The sequence below is a fragment of the Gouania willdenowi genome, chromosome 15 (assembly GCF_900634775.1).
Source record: "Gouania willdenowi chromosome 15, fGouWil2.1, whole genome shotgun sequence".
Taxonomy (NCBI): domain Eukaryota; kingdom Metazoa; phylum Chordata; class Actinopteri; order Blenniiformes; family Gobiesocidae; genus Gouania; species Gouania willdenowi.
The window spans coordinates 28,507,755-28,529,774 of NC_041058.1; the positions used below are offsets into that span (position 1 = coordinate 28,507,755).

Consider the following 22,020-nt stretch of genomic DNA (forward strand, 5'->3'; position numbering starts at 1 on the left):
CAACTGTACAATGCACAAACAATAAAGAATCCTTCTGTAAATTGAAGGGTTACTGTGGTTTTAACTGTCGTTGGGCACACCTGCAGGGTCCGTTTGAGAAAACACCAGCCAGCCAGCACAGAATGTCCAGCGTGAGGCTTTGGGTGTGTTCAGTGGTCATACTGCCCTCTGTCCAACACAACACATCCAAGAGCTTCTCATGAAAGTCTGGGAACTGCAGCATAGCACAGCGCTGCACCCTGAAGACAAAACAAAATAGCGCAGGCTGTTAGATTTGCATGGAAAAATGTCCCATCTTCAGACAAAACTGTGGGAAGTAATTAAGCTACAGCTGAGCATAGAATGAACCTTTCTTTGGGGATGGATGTCTTCTTGAACTTTCTGATAGTGACAGAAACTTCCTGCAGCAGGTCACAGCCGCGGAGGTTTTCTACTTTCTTTGAAGGCGCAGAGGTCTCAGTTTTCATTGCAGACACCTTCTCCTACACACAGGGACAAAAGTGAAATATATTGAAAATCCCTTCTTTGTCACGTTTGCACTTAAAAATGTTACATCACTGGTTGGTGTTGAAGAACTAGTGGAAGCACTTTGATTGCTAACCAGGCTGCAGAAACAAACAATAATCTAAAAAGCATGTAAGCAAGTACGATTAATGACACTCACAATATGTACCTTGGAAGCCTGAGCTCGTTGCAGTAAGGAGGACAGGGCATGCGCTTTGGTTCCCTGAGGCTTGGCACAGGGCATCCTGACCACAGGTCGGGGACCATCTTCAATCCCCTTATCACTCACTGCTTTGATGTGAACCAAGAAGGAGCGATACTTCCCTCCTGCAATACCTGTTTTAGAAAAATCATTATCTATGTCAGCACATTTTCATGTGATGTCTTTCAACATACAAACTTACCTTTGACCAATTTGGGACTGGTAAGGCTCAGCATGCCAGCATGTCCAGACAGGTCCAGCCCACTAGCCAGCCACACTGGACCACACAGGATATCCTCTTTGTGGTCCTCAAGAAATGGACATAGCACTGAGCCTGCAGCAGAAACAGAACACATATTTGATCAGGTAGAATACTAGACACCAACAGACTCACTAATAGTAAGTAGTGAGAAAGAAAACTACCCTCAGACTTGTTTAGAGATAAGCAATTTTCATCAAGAACAGATGGGCTAAACATCTAAATAACGATACTTGTTGGGTCTTTTGGCTCAATTTTTGTTAGTCTGGATAGATTCATCAAGCAGATGATTAAGATGTGTGACCAAACTTTTTGTAACTTCATTAAAGAGTAACTAAACCCCAAACCAACATATGTTTAGGGGTATTAAGTAGTGCTATTGCTTTATCCTTGTCCAACTTTTAACATTTTAGTAAAAATATTTAATTTTGCATATTTAGTTGTGAAATGTCAGAGTGACTGCCCTGTAAGGGTTGAATGACGACTAATACAATTTCATTCTGCTATTGGCTGAGACAGATTATTGTGCGTCACCAACTTTCACTGATGGCCCCGGCCCTCCTATAAAAGCTGAGAGGAGGGAGGAGGGCTTCCTCCTCTCACAGTTGTAATTTCATACAACAGTTAGTTCAAACCAAGTCATTTAATTGGACAAGAGACAGTCCATGAGTGCTGATACAGAGTAAGAACAGCACCGTGACGTTTTTCAGGCATTATCACTGCAGGTGTTCTATTAAGTGTTAGTCAACTTTTAGTTAGGAAATGTTTGTGTTGCCTTGCAACAGCCTCGTCTTTCTTCCAGTTGTGGACTTAATTGTTTCAGCGGAGCAAAATAAATGATTAAATTAACAAATCATAATCTCTTGTATCTTAATACTGTTGACTAATAAAATGCACTTGTAGAACTGTTTATAAAAGCAACATCACAGTTGAGGATGTGTTGTGCTGAATATCAGCACTGGTGTGATTATGGTGTTTTACGAGTCTGTGGTCGTGAGTGCAATCCCCTATGCTGTTGTTTGCTGGGGGAGCAGAATGAGGGTCACAGACGCCAACAGCCTAAACAGACTCATCTGCAAAGCCAGCGACATTGCAGGAATTAAACTGGACTCTATGACAGTGATGACAGAGAGGAGGTTGCTGTCCAAGGTGAAGTCCATCTTGGTGAATGTGTCCCACCCACTCCATGATGTGCTGGTCAGCCACAGGAACACCTTCTGCACCAGGCTGATCCCACCACGGTGCTCAACACAACGCCACAGGAAATCATTCCTGCCTCTGTACAATTTATCACTGTAACCTGACTGCTTTGATTGTTGTATATATATATGTATTAATATTAATCTTACTTTTAAAATGTGTGTACTTGCATTTAATCCTTATTTAATTAACATTCTTTTACTTAATTATGTACGCTTTTCTTTCTTTGTTTAGTGTTTATTTTTTTTTTATTTGTAATATTTATTGAGCCTCTGTAAGGCAAGTAATTACCCCCTGGGATAAATAAAGTATTTCTGATTCTGATTATCTACGATACGAGGCCTGTGACCAAATCACACCAATGCTGATATTCAGCACAACCTCTCATGTAATATTACTTAATTATCATCTCTCCTGAACTAAAAAGGACTAAAGAAAATATAAATTCTGTGAGGAAAGTTAAAATATTGGGTACTTTTTTAATCTACAGAAGAAATAATAGGACTGAAGTAGAAAGTTTTTCAATAAAGCTATCTGTATGATGAATAATGATGATAGATTTTATGTTATGAAGCCGACCTGAGCTCTCCTCTATATCCATGAACTGGATGTCCTCTGTGAAGTCATGCTGCAGGGGCTGGCTGTTTCTCTCCCCATTTGCGTGGAGGGCAGTGGAGAGAGGGAAGGAGATCTGCCTGTCCACTGCGGTTTCTGTGCAAGAGGGAAGTGCTCATATAGCGTCAAAAATTCAGACAAATTTTCCGATATCAAAAAATAACTAAATTCAGACAAATTTTCCGATATCAAAAAATAACTAAAGATCAAAGAAAGAATAAAAGCCTCCTCAATCAATTAAAGCAATCCTCCACTGTTTTTACAAATGTGGCTTAAAACATTTGAAATGTTTGTCTATGAAAGGGCAGAGTTGGAACTGTTGCCCCCTGTGGTCACAGATTTTTTTCATGGATTTGGTTTAACCTATTTCGGCAAACAAAAAATGTTTACATCAACATTTTTTTTTACTTTTAATTACTTTTTAGGGCAATCTAAAGTAGCACAAGTTGTCATTTTGACTGAAAAAGCTGCTAAATGATCCTGAATGGTTCACTCCAATAGAACACAATGGGCTGAAAGGGGCTAATCACGTCCTCAATCAAGTCGTTTCAAGATGGCGGCGCACAAGTCTTTAAACGGTAAAGTCACTTTTTTTAAAGGTTAATCAAATGAATGTAGTGCAAAATAATGTATTCTGTTAGACATAGATCTTCTAATAAGAACATTTCAAAGGTTTTAAGCCACATTTGTAAAAGCAGTGGAGGATGCCCTTAAGTCAAAGCATGAGTCAAAGACCAAAAACAAGGACTCACCATTAACTTTGCCTAACCCTGGTGCTTTATTCTTTAGCAGAGTGACTTGGATCTGTGGAATGTTGATGATGTTGGCATTCAGGACAAACTTGAAGTCCACGTGGCCCACCATGCAGGCTTTTGGAAGCACCAGTTCAAAGACATGCTCATCCCAGCTGGAGCTGCACAAAAAAAAAATAATTTAAAAAAACAGCTTTTGACTACATGTCAGGTACTTTAACTAGAGGTGTCAATCTGAAAGCTAAAGCGGTTTTGACATAGCACTGTTGATAAAAGCCATAGCAGTAGATAACCAACATGTCATGCATTAGTCCTTGGAGGTGTGAGACAAATTAAAGGCAAACCAGGTGCCGTAGTGCCAATAATTGTTTCCTAATTTAGAATCTAGATCTCAGATGTGGTTTTGGTGTAATAACTTTCACTTATAAAATACAAAATAAAATGACAGGTTTAGAAACTTTTATGAAGGGTTATACAGCTCTGAAATAAACATTGGACTAACAGACCATAGCTCAGATTCATTCCTAAACGAACTTAGGTCCCCCAAATAGAGGAAAATGAAAGGTCAGAGCTGGGTGCAAACCTGACATTAGAAAAAATCTCGGTAGCAATACAATGCATGAATCCTGGGAAAGCAGCATGCCCGGATGGCCTACTCATCAAAATCTGTAAAATATTTGAATCAAAACTGAGAACACCCCTACTCGAAATGTTTTCAGAATCCTTTCAAAAAGGGATTCTCCCCCCCTCCTTGAGGGGTGCCCTGATCACGCTACTCCCGAAGCCCGGAAAACTGAATGATAAGTGCGAAAACATGAGGCCGATCAGCCTTCTGAACTCGGACCTGAAAATACTTTGCAAAATCTTAGCTAATAGACTGGAGTCTATATTACCAGGTCTAATAAGGGAGGACCAAAATGGTTTCATAACTGGTCGTCAGGGTTTCCATAACGTGAGAAGGATCTTGAACATCTTGCACGACCAAAAGGGAGCGTCAGATACAGCCTTCTTAGCACTAGATGCTGAGAAGGCTTTTGACAGAGTCGAGTGGACTTACTTATTTGAAGTTATGGGACATTTTGGCCTGGGGGAGGGTTTTTGTAATTGGGTTAAAATTTTGTATATGGATCCCTATGCAGAAATCATTACCAACAACAACATTTCAAAACCAATATTAATCAGTAGAGGTTGCAGGCAGGGATGTCCCTTATCCCCCCTACTATTTATAATTGCAATTGAACCATTAGCAATGACTGTAAGAAAACATAACATAATTACAGTTATAAAGACGGGAGAGATGGAGCATCGAATCGCTCTTTACGCGGATGATGTTTTTTTTTTCTTCAAAAATTGGATAGATCTAGTCCACCTCTTCTCGACTTTATCAAGTCGTTTGGAAAAATCTCAGGCTATAAAATTAATAATTCAAAATCCTCGATAATGCTTCTGAACTGGGAGTAGAGGACCAATCCTCTTATCTCTGCTCGTCATTTTAGAATAGTAGACTATTTTACTTACCTAGGTTTCCAAATCACCCCTAAATTAGAAAACATGGTCGAAGTTAATTATAACCCGGTGATTACATCTATTTCTAAAACTTTTGAAAGATGGTCAAGCCTTCATGTCTCTCTCATTGGTAAAATCAATATACTCAAAATGAACATACTTCCCAAGCTCCTATACTTATTTCAAAATATCCCTTTGCCACCTCCACCAAATTTTTTCCCCAGAATGAAAAATCTATTCAGTAACTTCCTATGGAACAATAAGCGTCCCAGGCTCCGCTTATACCTATATAAGCCTATATATACCTACCTTATGACAGAGGAGGGTTACAGTGCCCTAATATGCAGTGGTACTACTGGGCAGTTCAGCTGAGGATGCTTATGTTTCACTTTAACACAGATGGACCTCTTCTATGGAGGGTTATTGAGTCATACTCCTTAAAGCTCACATTCCCCACTTATTTGTACTCAGATGAACCTAAAAAACTCAAAAAGCTATCCACAAATCCTGTAGTCCAAAATATAATAAGAGTCTGGCAAGAAGTTAGGAAATACCAAATAGATTCCTCCTCTTTTTCCTGTTTCAGTCCAATCTGGGGCAATAATTTTTTCACCCCAGGAAAAAAGGATGCTGGTTTTAAACTCTGGGCAGATAGAGGGGTAAAACAAATAAAGGATATCTATGGTATTAACGGGTATATTTTAACATTCAAAGAGCTGATAAGAAAATACAATATCTCTCGCAAGCATTTTTTTAAATATCTCCAGCTCAGGCATTTTTTGAGAGCAAATCAAGAACAATACATGTCCTGCCCACCCCTGACCCTCCTGGGGAAAACTCTGATTAAAAATCCTCTTGGCAAGGGCATCATTTCTGTTTTTTATGACTTTCATGAGCCTCCTCCAATGAGTCTTCTGACTCTAAATTTAATGCCTGGAAATGTGATTTACAGGAGGATCTAACACTGGAACAGTGGCACAGAGCATGTAAGGCAGCCCAGACAGGGACGAGTAATACTCGCTTAAATCTCCTACAATACAACTGGCTGATGAGGGTGTATATCACTCCAGAAAAATTTAATAAATGTAATATGAATATCCCAGATACTTTCAATAGGTGTGGTGTAGACAGAGGCACTATCTTTCACTGCCTATGGCAGTGCCCTAGAGTGAGGGAGTTTTGGGAAGAGGTTAGATTAAATGTGCAAGACATACTCTCAATCAGATTAGAGCTAGATCCCAAACTATTTCTACTGGGCCTCTACCCAGCTGCTCATAATATAAAATTTCATGAAAGAATTTTTTTAAACATATTTTTAAAAAATTCTTTTTTAAAATACCTGGCCTACCTGCGAGTAGGCCAGGTAGTGTAATGTGGTTTAGTGAATTATCTTCCTGTTTGTCTTTGGAAAAAAATTCCTACATCCTTAAGAACAAACAGGAGACAAATCAAAAAGTGTGGGGTCGATTTATTCATTACATTAAAAACAAAGACTTGTCTCATCTGTTGAACGAACATTGAGTAGAATAAGAGCACCCTCTGCTTAACTTTTCCCCCATTCCTGGGTCACTGGATGTTACTGCATAGAAACTTGTATGGACTCATGATCTAATTTTTACAGAAGTACTATGTTAACCGCCATGTTCTGTTTGATTGTTTTGTTGTCGTGTATTTACTTATTTATTTTTTGGTCCCATTTTGTCTGCACAGTTATAGTGATCATATTTGCATAAAGGGGAAAAAACCCAATGTAGGGTTTTAATGTTTTTGTTTCATTGAAAAGTCCCCATCCAACACATTGTTTTACTTGAATATTTGTTGGACTTGTGTTTGTTTTTTGTTTCTTTTTGTTTTTACACTTGGAAAATTCAATAAAGATATTGTTTAAAAAAATAAAAAACAAAATAACATTTGAGAACTAAGTTCCTAAAAATGTTCCGTTACCCACTTTCATTTAATAAATTAATGCGATGCAATGATGTGGCTCTGATCCACAAAGACTGTTGAGGAGAAATCATCCTATTTCTGCCAAATGAAAATAAAAATCCTGGCAGAAGCAAAAGCTACCTGTCATTCTGAAGCTTCCATGTACGGGTGTGCTGCGCAGCATCGCCGTGATGCTGCTGGTGTAGGTGCTGTGGGTGTCGCCGCTGCTGTTGCTCTTGCTGCACTTCCACCCAACAGGGTGGGACAGTGGCTGAAAAGCGAGGGGTCAGTGTCTCAAAACGTGTCATTTCCACCAATGACCTGAGACACTCAGTGGTCAGCAGCTGTTCCACCAAAAGGTCGACTCCTGCACAGAGAGCACCTGGAACTTAGTGATGAAATAACGGAAGTTTCCTTGTTCACAGTCTCCTGTTTAACACTGTTTGTCACAAATGTTTTTCAACCTGTGATCCCAGGGCTAGAAGGGATGGAGGAGGGTTTTGCCCCCTCAAGCAGCAGGTCAGCCCCTTTAGAATGGGGGCCATCAATAAACATCTCTCCATCATCTATATCATCACAAACACCTCCAATTTGAAGGAAATGAAGTTCTCCACCTTTAAAGAGTAGAAATAAAACCACAATCAGAATGTTGTACTTTTTCAAAATCTCCAGCAAAACAATGTAACGATTCACTCAACTCCCAATACGATTCGATTCACGATACAATTCTCTCACAATTTATTTTACAAAATGGGACTGTGATAAACTATTAAAAAACTATTCAAAACAATACAATTTAGCTAAATAAATAAAGGAATAATACAAACGAAGAAGAAGCCTATTAATTTAATTTCTGGTTCTATAGTAAACAATGTAAAGCTGCATAATAGTTCTTTTTCTTTTTAAAAGTGCAACTGAAAATGTATTTTGTGCCTTAACAATTGGACTTAAAAAAAAATTTCTTTGCGATGAACTGAGGGTGTCTCACCTTGTGCTGAGACAGGCTGCTGTGCCCTTTACCCAATCAGGTTAACGGTAAGAAAGATGGAGGTATAAGCAAACATCAAATATCAGCGTTGTGCCTGAACGCCTTCAATGAACAATCGTTCATATTTTGGGCGAATGTGAACTGAAGGTATGATATTGTCGCTCTTAACTTCGTTCAGCAGAGTGCCAGATTTCTATAAAGCCTTTCAGACGTAAACCCAGCTAAAACGCTTCACACTGGCCCTAATTACGTATTGAAAAAAATCTGGCAACCCCAGCCACCACAGAGTAACACTGCTTCACCTCAGATTCTGTCCCTGCAATTAATATAGCATCTCCGTATGATCACTTAAAAGAATGTCAGTGATGATCCAGGATGATTAAACATTGGCCGCTGGGTTTCAAAAAACCACTGCGCACATCGACAACATCAACAGTAAACCTGAAATGGCAGCCATTCATCCCACAGTAGTAGCTAGCCGCAGCTTTCACCCCTACAGCATTTTCTCAAAAACGTGGAAAACTTGGTCTTTGCAATGATTAACTATTAACACAAAAACAGGACGGTAGTGCTAAAATGTTTTAAACCTGGACACAAATAACATCAAATTTCATTTCAGTCCTTAGTAGCTGGGTGCTTTAGTTCAATGTAAACATTTTTTGAATTTCTAACTATTAACTGAACTAGTTCATTTTAAAATTTGGGAAATGAAGTTTGAGCTACTAAAAAAATAAACTTTCCCACCACTGTAAACATCCTGTGGACTTGCCTCTGGCATTTGGCAATGCTTTATATGAAGATGCACATTCTGAGCTCGGCTCAATGTGATTCAGTATATTAATGGTTTCTATTCTGTACAATAATCACAATATGCAGAATGACTCCGTAAGAGCTTCCAATGGGTGGTTAAAACCACTTTGGTTGCTTTAAACATGGACAGCATAATTTAAAAAAGCACATTTGCTCAGTGGTTATTTTCTCCATTAGGTAAAATAACAATAGATAATTACAGCGAAAGTCATAAAGAGACTAAGAGAAAATATAGATATCTCTACAGATACCAATGATTTATCTATAAAATTGATAATTGCTAAGGTCTTACTGCTTTATATTGGTTATTTGCCTGCAAGAGAAACCAAAATTGTTTGAAAAAGTTACTGATACCTTGTCCATTTAACCATTAAAAAGTAGAAAATAAAAATAAACCCTTTAATGTGCAAACTATAGATGGACAACCCAGTAGTCAACAATCTATGGGACAGAGCCGTTATCTCTTACCTTTGGTGCAGGCACAAAGGCGGTCTGTCCCAGAGCAATATGTAACTGAGACGAAAGGGTCTGTCACCTCTGTTAACCCCTCTTTTTTAGGTGGTTCCACCTTAGCAAGGACCTCCAACGTGGACAGGTCAAGTATCATAATGTAGCCATCCCTCGTAGTGACTACAAGGTGACCGAGGCCAACCACCTCTGGATGATTGCATTCCTTGTGGCTGAAGGCAGAGGTGGATATGCTGGCTGAAGTGGTACTGCTGCTGATTGAGGCTGCCTCACATGCAGTCTCAGTTCCAAACCCAGCTGTGCCTGCCAGACCAACACCAAATTTAGGAGCATGTTTTGCCATCGAGGGGTGAGACATCTCAGGGATCTCTTCACCGTCATCTTCCCTGCCGTCAAGCACATCTGGGGGAAGTAAAATTAAAGAGGTGATGGCATCACAGGGGTCCCGGATCTGCTGCACCTTGATGGGTTCACTGTCCAAAGTGACAACATGGGTAGAGTAGTTGAGCTTATAGAGTGCCAGATACCCCCCTGCACTGCCACCACTTAAGGACCTCTGCTGCTGTTGGTTCCCAGGAGGTAGAATTAGGGGTGTCGGAGGTGGTGACCCACCCTGAAGGCTTTCGACTCCATTGGCCACAGGAAGTAAGGGCTCTCCTTTGCGCTGGCTGCACAGGGCAGAATGCAGGCGGTTAAGATTGTTAAGAGCCTCCACTTGGTTTGTGGCACTGAGAGACTCAGAGCCACATGGCTGCAAGCAAACCAGAAGGTGCACGCCATCCCAACAGGGTGTAACAGACTCCACAAAAAGATTTTCCTCCTCCAGGTGTTTGGGGAGCCTTAAGCACTGCACTAGAGCTCCAGGTCGAGGGGGGGTGGACATGTTCCCTGCAGCCAATGTGCTCCATTTGTCTGGATGTCCATCTAAACCTGTAAGATTTGAAGCAGCATCAGCAAATTGTTGAATGTATGTAATGGGAGGATCCTGAAGAAGTAGTTGCTCATGCGTGTCGAACTCCATCTCAATGATCTGAGGCACTGTAAAGCCATCTTCATGGAGGCTCTTGCCCATGAGGTTGTTCATCTGGGTAAACACCTGTCCTGATGACTTCTCATCAACCTCTCTGATACTGTACAACAGCAAAACAGGTATAGTCCTCCGCACAGTGGATAAAGAAGTGGGGCTTGGAAGTTGGGAACTTGCAAAGTTACAGATACCCTGCGTATGTACTGTCTGGGGGTGGCAAGTCTCAATCTCCATTGGACCATGTTCTTGAGGCTCAGGGTTAAGAGGCTTAGGAATCTGAGTCCTCAGTGAACCATCTGTAGTTCGGCGAACTGCTGATGTGGATGGAAGTCCGGCCATGGGGGTGTTAGAAGCTGAGCAGTAGCTAAGCAGACCTCCAGCCAGCAGGCAGGGAAAGGGAATATTGTGGTGGTCAGAGACCTTGTCTTTTGTTTTGGCCTGGCTATGGGCCTTGGTTTGGTTTAGTGATGTGTTTGCGCCCAGTTCCTCCAGGTCTTTGACCGTGTCCTCCAACACACTGGCCACAACCTCCCACTGCAACTTCTCTGGCTGCTGGAGCACACTTAGGGCTGTAACCTCAAGGTTTACATCCATGCTTTCCCACTGAGAAGGCTGACCTAAAAGAGAAGGAGGGTTGGAAGTTTTTGCTGTTAATGCTAAAACAAATGGGCAAGTTATTCACACTTCTTTAAAAAAGGCAGAGATGATGTTCAAGTGTCAAACACTTACCTGTCACTGACTCTGATCGGGAATGCTCATCATTGTCTGAGTCCACTAACTGGTCATCGCTGGAAAAGATGAGATGGGTTAAAATCATCAGTAATGTGTCGTAATTAGTTTTTGTTCAATTGTGTAATCACCAAGTTTGGTGACACTGTGGTGTGTGTGTGAGTGTGTTAAGGTTGAACGAGTAATCGCATTTGCGATATTCTCACAATATCATAAAACGCAATTTTTTGGACCGACAAGCTACATCTTTATCAGCCCTGTTACCGGTGTTTTTAAGGTTGCGTTAATCCTCAGACAAGCATTGATACTGCCGTGCTGCCTGTCAGTCCACCTTATGAACCCACATGCGGAGGGGCTACTGTAGACAGTACTCGCCTCGCTTCATGAATAGGTGTGTCTGTAGACGCTATAGACACATTTGTTATTGTTTTCAGCCAAAAAACTGCACACTACAATAAAACACATGGCTATTTAAGCGGCTATTGTGATTTTGAGTCAGAAAAGTGTGTGCCACTGCAGAACCAGAGCAGCAGAAGGAGATGAGTTGTGTGTGCGCGCGCACATCGACCACTACCGTGCCTCAGCTGCCGTCAACGTATAGTTGGAGTAGTGACTTGGGATAATATAATATCTTACAGCAAAAACATCGTCAGTTAATAAAGGTAAAACAGGGATAAATCAACAGTTAGCCTTTTGTCACGAGCCAGTGCCGCAGCAGCCATTAGAGGCACAGCTCACATATTTTCCTTTTGCACAATTTTTCATTGTTAACTTATGTTTGATATGCTTGATTTGAATATTTGTATTGTTTAGATGGTTTGTTTGGTGCTTTTTTAATATAAAATATGTATTCATACGGTATTTTTTTACTGTTTTATTTATACATTTATAGTGTTTAGATTAGAACTATTTTGTATTTTTAATTTATTTTGTGTGCCATATTGTTAAAAAATCATGTAAAAAATAATCAGATTTTTGTGTTTTTTCATTGTTTTAAAAAAAAGTAAGGTATCAATAAGGGTATCGATAAAGTACAGGATCGATAAGAGTAGTAGTATAGTAGTATACCCATCCCTTGTGTTGAAGAGGTAAAGCCACAGATGTTTGCTTTATTGTTGTAATTTGTGCTTTAAAATGTATGTTTCATAATTATTTAAAGTTTAAATAATTCTGAAATTGTTTATTATGAAACATTGCTTGTGTGCATTGGAAAATACATGAAAAGAGGCCCTTGAAAAAAATAATCGCATATTAAATCGCAATATTGAGGGAAAAAAAAAAAAAAAAATCGCAATTAGATTTTCCAAAATCATTCAGCCATAGTGTGTGTGTGTGTGCGTGTGTGTGTCAAAGTGAGTGAGATAGCAAGGATGAGAGCTTTACCTGTCTCCCTCTAACTTTGGCAAGTCATAGCAGGCTGATGCCTTCTCTAACCAAGCTAGAGTTGGTCTTCGAGACTCAGTCAGCATCTGCTGGTTTTGCTCCCCACTGCACAGGATCAGTTGCCTCAAGATAACTGGGTCATAGGGGTTGATGTCAAACTTCAAGTGAACCTGCTCAACACAGACGTTTCACTTTAATCCAGAGCAAATATAAACATTTTCAATTAGATAAATCAATTTCGTGCCAACCCTTCTAATAAATATCGGTTTACCATTTACAATTTATTTAATTTCTTTAATAAATTGTTTTACATTTACAAATGTAATGACATTTGTAATTTACGGCCCTATAAAATATTTCTTATTTTTTCCAAATTCTGTTTTATTTATTTTTTAATTCTGTTTTTTTTTTTAGAAATATTTATCATTTAAAGAAAATATTAGTTTTTAACTAAATAAAAACAAAACAAAATAAATATTAATAAATTAAAAAAAACTCAATTAAACAAAAATGTATGTCAAAAATAAAGTACACAATTAAAAGGTAGATATATGTTGTTGTGTCATGGATTATTCTGACTTCTCCTTTTTAATTATTTATACGTCATAAAGATGTATAAGAACAACATTAATGTCACCTGATTTCCTCTCAGAGATCAATGGTTTACTGAATCTGATCAGGTTTAATAATTAAGTTCTGATCAACTTAGCTTAAATTAACCTATCTTCTGTGTAATGTGGAATTTGTTGTTGACTAGATGTTGCACTTTGTTACTTTTGTCCCCCATAGTCAGGACGAAAGTAACACCATGCAATACACTGAAGTTAAAAAACAAAAGAAAACAAAACATCTTTTTTAGGAAAACAACAAAATGTTCTGGCTAATAAGCCATGCACTCTATAAATAGAAAAAAATATTAAATTTTTCATTGCTTAACTAAAAAAATCAAGTATAAGCTTTGATTGTGTTTCATTAGTTAATTTTTTATTAATTTATTAATGCAACATGCATTTTACTGTAGCTATGATGAGATGTCAGAATGTAACATTCTAATACCGTTGCTCCAACGAACTTTTATTTTGCAAACCGGAAGTTCCCACTGAAACGGTTGCACTTGAGGCACTTGAAGACAACAAGGACTGAGTTATTCTTAGTTAACCAGGCGAAACAGTTTGAACACTGAGCAGGTGAAGATGATTAAGCTGATCACGTTCTCACGGAGCACCTCTGCGCTACACGAAACACGGACGGAGCTTTACAGACACAGCAAAGTTAAACTGGCACTAGAGGTTCTGTAGTTAGCAGTCAGTGATGATTTGCGTTGTTTTAAGATGAGTTTAATGCAGCCAGGACAGGAGGAGGGAGGGTGGTGCACCTAATAAGGGCCCCCCGGAAACATTTCCCCATAAAAACGTTCTTTGCACCACGGTAACGGCGTTTCATGCCGATTTTGTGCATTTCCACGTTTAAACATTTTTATTGGTCGATTCCGTCCGCGATTCCGTTAACGCGGATTTTATAGGGCCCTAGTAATTGTCCAACGCATGATTGGAGAATTACTATACTCGCGTAAGTTTCTGTTATATTTTATCCTTGCTAGTTAGTTCCTCCACTCAATAGTTAATTTATCTTTAAACTGTCAGTGGTTGGAAATTTACCCCCTCATGACGCTAACGCATCTTTTGTGTTTTTATCAGTAGGTGTGCAATAGATGAACTCGTCATATCCTGGGTGCATGCGGCAGCATCCCAGCTGTTTAAAGTTCAGGTAATACGATTAAGTATCTAATCATGCATGTTGTCTGCAGATGACATATGTTGGCCCTACTCTTAACAAACCCAATGCTGATTAACAGTTAATCACCCAACACAGCATAACGTGGATGGCTGTTCATCATAGGAATGGGATCCACACAAGGTTCCTGCTGCTTAACAGAAGGTTTTCCTTGCCGCCATGATGAATTCATGTTGGGTGTGGGATACATATGTATGTGTATATACGTATATATGCATATGTGTGTATCCATAAAATGAAGAGTCCATCCTTAAGACTGCTCTACTGTAAAGTGCCTTGAGATACCATTGGTTATGATTTGGCGCTATACAAATAAAGATTGATTGATTGATTGATTGATAAACCTCAGCCTAAACAAAAGTAAATGTGATGACATGATTTGTGGTTAACGGTTTTGGCTCCAATAGCTGGTTAGCTTTACTACACTGACCTTCATCATTTTGGAGACATCCCAGATGCAAATTTTGCCCCTCTTGGTAGCAGCTGCCAGGAACTGTGGGCAGCTTCCAAAACCATAGCAGGTGATGTTGTCTGAACTATCGAGGCTGTTGGGAAACTGGGCAGGGCTTGTTGCCAGTGTCACCGACAGAGGGACATTCTGCGTGTGCTCGCCTTTCACAAAGGGACAATTAGGGGAATGTCGCTCGTGTTCTGACCTGAGAGGGACCAGAGAGATGTGACAAAATATCAGAAGCGAGACATTATTATACTGACTGCAGGTTTGTAGCTAGACTACACAGATACGAAACATCGACAATCAACACAAACCAGGGCTCATCTGTGGGTTCCCAGCAGACCAGACACACGCTGCAGGTAAAACACATTGCTCTGTCATCTCCTGTGGATGCAGGCTGTGGAAAAACAAAAGTTTGGTCATTAAATTATGTCAACAGCTCATTTGGTCCAACATTTTATCTTTCAAAAAATGTATTAGCAGGTTGACATCTCCCACTCTTTGATCCTTTACTTATTGGCCTTATCAGGTGCTTTGGAATCCCCATTCCTCTGTCCAAGTTTGACAAATACATCACTCTCAGCCAGGGCTCGACAGTACAAACATTTCACTAACATATGTCCCAAAAAAAGCATTTGTGCGAACCACAAAAATTATTTAGTCCACATTGTGCGAGTAAAGATAAACATCAACCACACAGTCCAGGGCTGGGTATCGCCAGGTACCTCGTGATACATTGCAATATTTTTGCCCACAACAACATTATTGCAGTTTTGCAATAATCGATATATCCCGAGAAAATTAATACACGATACATTACAATATCTGTGTCACTGAAGAAATTCACAATTTATTGACTGCAATGAATCCATTTCGCAGGAATTACGAAACATTGGCAATCAATTTCACATGAATGACAGCCAAGTAGGGATGTAACGATTCACTCAACTCCCGATACGATTCGATTCACGATACTGGGTTCATGATACGATTCTCTCACGATTTGTTTTACAAAATGGGACTGTAGACAAATTTTTTTTTTGGGAACAAAACTAGAAAATGCTGTACTATTTTCCTTTTATTTTTCATTGTCAAAAGAATTCCTTGATAAACTATTCAAAACAATACAATTTAATGAAATAAATAAAGGAATAATACAAATGAAAATGAAGCCTATTAATTTAAATTCTGGTTCTATAATAAACAATGCAAAACTGCATAATAGTTCTTTTTCTTTTAAAAGTGCAACTGAAAATGTATTTTGTGCCTTAACAATTGGACTTTAAAAAAAAAAAAAAAAACCGTGATTGCACTGATTTACGTCATATTTGTTTGGACCAGCAGAGGGTGCTGGTAACTCAGTGGTCTGTTGGCATGCAGATATCTTGCAGTGAAGAAGAGAAGCTATGCTAGCAGACAGAGCTAATAGAGAAACGTAACTTTTACAGATATTCAAGTAATATTACAGATACTCTTTCGGTGCTAAAGGGGTAATCAATCATTTATTAACATATTTAAGAGTAGAAGGCAGCCAGAAAGAAAGTATTAGCAGACTCCGCCCGCCGCCTACACTTGTGGATAATTAAAAAAAGTACTGCGATTCAATTTTCAGAAAATTGATATCAACCGTGATACCTATGAATCGATTTTTAACTGCCTTACGATTAATCGTTACATCCCTACAGCCAAGTAAAACAAAGTGTATACTGCACAGTGGCTCTTCTTAACACACATTGATCACAAATAGTCTAATGTCCTTGTGTTATGTTTAAGTCTTTAAGGGAAGACTGATACAAAATACTGCTTCACCAGTGATGTTTGTGCAAATTGAATGCAGAAAAAACTCATTTCAGTGCTAATATTATCAAGTTCTCTGTAAACATGGACACATATCAGTGCTGCTCAACAAACACAATGACCTTGTTTTATGAAAACTGGAAAATTTCACCGCATATAAAAAAAATTTACATTTCAGTTAGTGCATTATAAAATAAACAACTGTGTGGTCTATGAAAACCTGGGCACACATTTTAACTTATACTTACCACCATGTGTAAAGTTCAACTTAAACCTGCACTGCAGACTGCACATACATTTCAGTGCTAATACTAATCAATTTGTTCTTTGTAAACTTGAAAAACTGAGAACACTGAACTTGTACTAAACTCGTGTAAAAAAAACAAAACACAATATTCGTACCGCAAGACGAAATATCGCGATATGTCGTATCGATATTTTGGCACACCCCTAATACAGTCTATGCAACCAAAAGAGAAAAGTGCGTTCGCAAAAGTGAACATTAATCAGCCATAATGTATTTGGTATTTTTTTCATTTATTTTTTGCGGTTATTTTAAATTTCCTATGTTTCATTTGTGTTCCAGTGGTTTTGTTCAGGCATCTAAACGGGCAGCTATTGTTTTTAACACCGTTGTGTTCGGCCGCAGGGGTCTTGACCGCGGAATGTACGGGTGGTAATATTTTTCTGTCACCCTGGATTTCTACTGGATGCGTAACTGCACCCTAACTGCTGCGAAACAGCAACGCAGCTGATAGGTTTCCAGTCATGTGGTTTCCATCACATGTGAATCTGCTGCAGCACAGCATCGTCACTGCTGAGTCATGCTGCTGCCCTCAACAGCAAATAAGCAGCACTTCTATTTTTGCTGGACACTGGAGCTGTGCTGCAGCAAGTTAACAAAAATACGCCCGTGTGGGACAGGAAATAGTACATAGACACAGAATAAAATATCTGGATTATTTTTAAAATAAAATACGTGTTCAAGGGGGGAAACACCAACCTTCCGGGACCTCCAACGAGCACATATTCGTAATCGGGAATAAAACCTGTCTGCTGATATCACATTTTCCAAAAAAAATAAACAATTTTTTTTCCGGCAATATAATTGTGCGTTTCGGCTCGAGCGGACGCAGTTCGGACTCAACCCAAAAACCAAGCACATATTCGGATTCGGGGGACTGACCTTTCCATTGATATATCGTGGTTGACCCGATCCTAGCACTTTTAAAATCGCATTTCACACACATATTGCATTTATCCATGGTTGAATCACACATATGTATCGCACGATTACACATGAATTAGCAGTATCTCCTGAGTCCTTGCTGCAACACTGGAGTAGGATGGAATTGCTGGACTGCAGAATACTCTGAAGTCACGCAGTGGAGCAGTTTCGGTGCAGATACGCATCCAGTGGAAATCCAGGGTCACACCCCGCAAATGTTCGGCGCTCATGAGGAAAATACCATCTCATCACATCGTTAATCCTTTACATCAGTGAACTAATGAACAGCTCATCACTGTTGTCATGCTGTGGCTGTGTGCTCTCTGACCGTAGCAACTGTGTGGATGAGGTGTCCGAGTAATCACACACTTTCATACACAGGAGAAGCAATCTACAGCGATTGTTTCAAAGATCGACCAGTCAATCGCGATCGACGATTTGGCAACCACTCCACTATGGCCTGCCACGTTAATATTCATAAATGGTGCTGGCCACTTCATTGACGTACAGTGCATCCATTCTGAGATCAGATTTAAATTGTGCAAAACAGCATACAACACTATCAATGTGCTTGTTGTGTGGATTATACAGCCCTAGCCAATTCCCTTCAAAACAAGTCAGAGTAAAATAAGTTGATGAAAATAGATGGAGGAGCTGAAATGATTACACCATAAATGCTCATGCTCAAGGATTTACTTAACCAATTAGTTATTAAAGATCAGCATTGGAGGATCTGTTTATTAAGGAGATTGATCCCATTTCTGATGTGGTCTTAAAAATTCCTTTGTTTAAAGAGCACATATGTGCTTAACAAGTACAGTGGGGCAAAAAATTATTTAGTCAGCCACCAATTGTGCAAGTTCTCCCACTTAAAAAGACGAGAGAAACCTGTAATTTTCATCATAGGTATACCTCAACTATGAGAGACAAAATAAATAAAAAAAAATCCAGAAAATCACATTGTAGGATTTTTAATTATGGTGGAAAATATGTATTTGGTCAGAAACAACAATTCACCTCAATACTTTGGAATGTATACTTTGTTGGCAATGACAGCGGTCAAACATTTTCTGCAAGTCTTCACACACTGGTATTTTGGCCCATTCCGCCATGTAGATCTCCTCTAGAGCAGTGATGTTTTGGGGCTATCGCTCGGCAACACGGACTTTAAACTCCCTCCAAAGATTTTCTATGGGGTTGAGATCTGGAGACTGGCGAGGCCACTCCAGGACCTTGAAATGCTTCTTACGAAAGCAACTCCTTTGTTGTCCGGGCGGTGTATTTGGGATCATTGTCATGCTGAAAAACCCAGCCACGTTTCATCTTCAATGCCCTTGCTGATGGAAGGAGGTTTTTACTCAAAATCTTACGATGTGTGTAAACAATGTGTCTGTGGCTCCAAGCAGTGACTCCCAACACGATCGGCAGCAGAAAAAGTAGAGCAGTTTGGGCGTCTAGTAGTGCAGTTTGCATTTACATATATGGCAATAAAGTAGAACATATATTCTTTATTAAACAGCAGTATTTTTTTAGCTGTAAGATAGTTAGAGAGAGAGGAGCTCACATTCTAGGAGGCGTTTTGCCCAACTTTGGCAAAATTCAACTCTTCCGTTTGGAGCTGACTTTTTACAAAATGTGGAATAACAAGGGAGGGAGGAAACCGAACATTTTCAACTTTGTCCCTCTGAATAAGGCTAAAGGGATGTATGACCACTATCAAAATCATTATAAAGTGATTTTTTCATCATATCTCCCCTTTAATGCAGTTTAGCTTTTTTTTGGAATGCATGTTTGGTTTTATTTTAAGGGCTAATATAAATGAAAAACTTTGTTGTGCTTTTTATGAAAAGCAAAGGCTTCTGGAATATTTAAAAAAATGTCATAATATTCAATAACCATTTACTTTCTTTAAAAAACATGTCTAAAAATGTATTCTAGGCTATTTATGCATTATTTAAAAAAATAGAGAAAAACGTAATCGCATTCGATATTCGGCCAAGCGTTTATATTTTATTCGGCTTCGGCCTTAAATTTTCATTTCGGTGCATCCCAAGTTGAGTTTTTACCAAAAAGTTCTATTTTGGTTTCATCTGACCATATGACATTCGCCCAATCCTTTTCTGGATCATCCAAATGCTCTCAAGCAAACAGAATTTGAGTCCCTGGTGGCGTAGTGTGTTATTGATGGTAGCCTTTGTTACTTTGGTTCAGCTCTCTACAGGTCATTCACTAGGTCCCCCCATGTGGTTCTGGAATTTTTGCTCACTGCTCTTGTGATCATTTTGACCCCACGGGGTGAGATTTTGCATGGAGCCCCAGATCGAGGGAGATTATCAGTGGTCTTCTATGTCTAACATTTTATAATAAATGCTCCCACAGTTGACTTTTTACAACAAGCTGCTTACCTATTGCAGATTCAGTCTTCCCAGCCTGGTGCATGTCTACAATTTTGTTTCTGGTGTCCTTTGACAGCTCTTTGGTCTTGGCCATAGTGGAGTTTGGAGTGTGATTGTTTGAGGTTGTGGACAGGTGTCTTTTATACTGATAACTAGTTCAAACAGCTGCCATTAATAAAGGTAATGAGTGGAGGACAGAGGAGCCTCTTAAAGAAGAAGTTACAGGTCTGTGAGAGCCAGAAATCTTTCTAGTTTGTAGGTGACCAAATACTTATTTTACAGAGGGATTTACCAATTAATTCATTAAAATCCTACAATGTGATTTTCTGGATTTTTTTTTCATTTTGTCTCTCATAGTTGAGGTATACCTATGATGAAAATTACAGGCCTCTCATCATTTTAAGTGGGAGTACTTGCACAATGGTTGGCTGACTAAATACTTTTTCTGCCCCACTGTAAATGTTGTTTACTCGTACAACAGGAATCTATAAATCCTCACCTGCACTGTATAGTATCCAGATATTTATTTCAGTCACACTGGTTGAATAATTATTTTGGCTAAAAAGTTACTGAATCAATTTCAAGTCTCTGAATCGTTTCGGATTGAATCAGCACCAAGGAATCGTAATACGAATCAAAGCGTTGCTAAAAAAAAATCGTTACAACCCTATTAGTTATACTTAATTTAATTATCTACCTATGAAAGCAAGGGGTGTCTGTGTGTGTGTGTGTGTGTTGCAAATATATCCCCGACGCGGTGCGAGTTCGATCTGAAACTCGGTCAATGAGTTCCAAATACCCCGAGTGTGTGTATCTGTTTTTTTGGAGTAATTTGGTCATTTCAAAATGTTTATTTTAATTTTATTTCACTTCTGGACGGCCCCGAAATGAAACCTATTCAGCTTTTGATCTCAGGGTGTGAGGGGGCGCAAGCGCACCATCTATATCTATTTCACTACACAGCTCCTCACGCGAGCAAGAGTCATGTGTGCGGCCACCCCTCCTCCACTTCCTCCTGTGCCATGCTATCGGTAGCTTCTCAAACACGGGAGCTCTCTGAATAGATCATCTGAAAAAGTCAGCCACTGGTGAGTCTTTTGCAGACATGTTTCCCATTGTTTAAACCATATAACTGTTGTTCAATAACGCGCTGTTTCACTAGAGTCGGTATTGAACTCAACCCGTTCAATACTCCATCTGGAAAACTGCAGATTCTCTGTGGTGCCGTGCATGGAAGCTAAGCTCTGACCACTCGGTTCGAAGGTAAAACATGATTTTTGTTTTTTTAAAAGACAGCAGAATTGTAGATATTACTTTAATTTACTTACTCTCTCATGTAGTTTGGAGTTTTACGTCTTGTTTTGCGCAGTTTTGTTGTTTTTCTGATTGGCGCTACAATGTCTATGGAGTTTGGTTATCAGTGTCTCAAACATTTCACGGAGCACAAACACACGGTATTTATTTATTTATAATAAAAATATACTAAATGAGTAAAGTAAAACACAAAAAAATGCACAAAAAGACAACTGAAAAAATAAAAAATATACACGACTCCAAAAAATATACATTACAGAAAAATACAATGCAGGTGCACGAAGCAGATGGATGTAGACAGACACACTTTATAAAAAAAAATATGCTAAATGTGTAAAATAAAACAACTAAATATTTATACAAAAAGTACACACAATTACAACAGAAATGCATAAAAATACACAAAATTAAATATTTATACAAAAAAATACACAAAATGACAAAAGAACCACACTACAATGGCAACAAAAAACTATAATTATACAAAAACACAACAGAAAGATACACATAATGACTCCAAAAAACATACATTACAGAAAAATACACCAAACAAAAAAATGTAGAAGTGAGTTTAAAAAAAACAACAAACACATTTATCATGTTCATGTCCCATAGAATTAAACCAGGAAAATCGCACAAAATGTTTTATTTTGCACCCGCAAATAAAC

The 22,020-nt window shown here is 39.0% G+C and overlaps 1 protein-coding gene across 9 annotated transcripts in view; it reads right to left on the bottom strand.

Annotated features, from left to right (window-relative positions):
* The window catches only part of birc6 (baculoviral IAP repeat containing 6), a 179,581-nt gene that overhangs the window by 130,175 nt on the left and 27,386 nt on the right, over positions 1–22,020 (bottom strand). For 4 of the 9 annotated variants that reach the window (XM_028467671.1, XM_028467675.1, XM_028467677.1 and 1 more), the window contains exons 6-18: positions 14,932–15,014; positions 14,594–14,819; positions 12,370–12,539; positions 10,987–11,045; positions 9,231–10,874; positions 7,429–7,578; positions 7,106–7,346; positions 3,533–3,693; positions 2,745–2,876; positions 909–1,040; positions 665–840; positions 349–482; positions 81–239 (exon numbers count right to left, since the gene is read on the bottom strand). In XM_028467671.1, coding sequence (XP_028323472.1) covers positions 81–239; positions 349–482; positions 665–840; positions 909–1,040; positions 2,745–2,876; positions 3,533–3,693; positions 7,106–7,346; positions 7,429–7,578; positions 9,231–10,874; positions 10,987–11,045; positions 12,370–12,539; positions 14,594–14,819; positions 14,932–15,014 — 3,467 coding nt within the window. The remainder of the gene's footprint in view (positions 1–80; positions 240–348; positions 483–664; positions 841–908; positions 1,041–2,744; positions 2,877–3,532; positions 3,694–7,105; positions 7,347–7,428; positions 7,579–9,230; positions 10,875–10,986; positions 11,046–12,369; positions 12,540–14,593; positions 14,820–14,931; positions 15,015–22,020) is intronic. The other 5 variants (XM_028467678.1, XM_028467674.1, XM_028467676.1 and 2 more) reach the window with 3 other exon arrangements.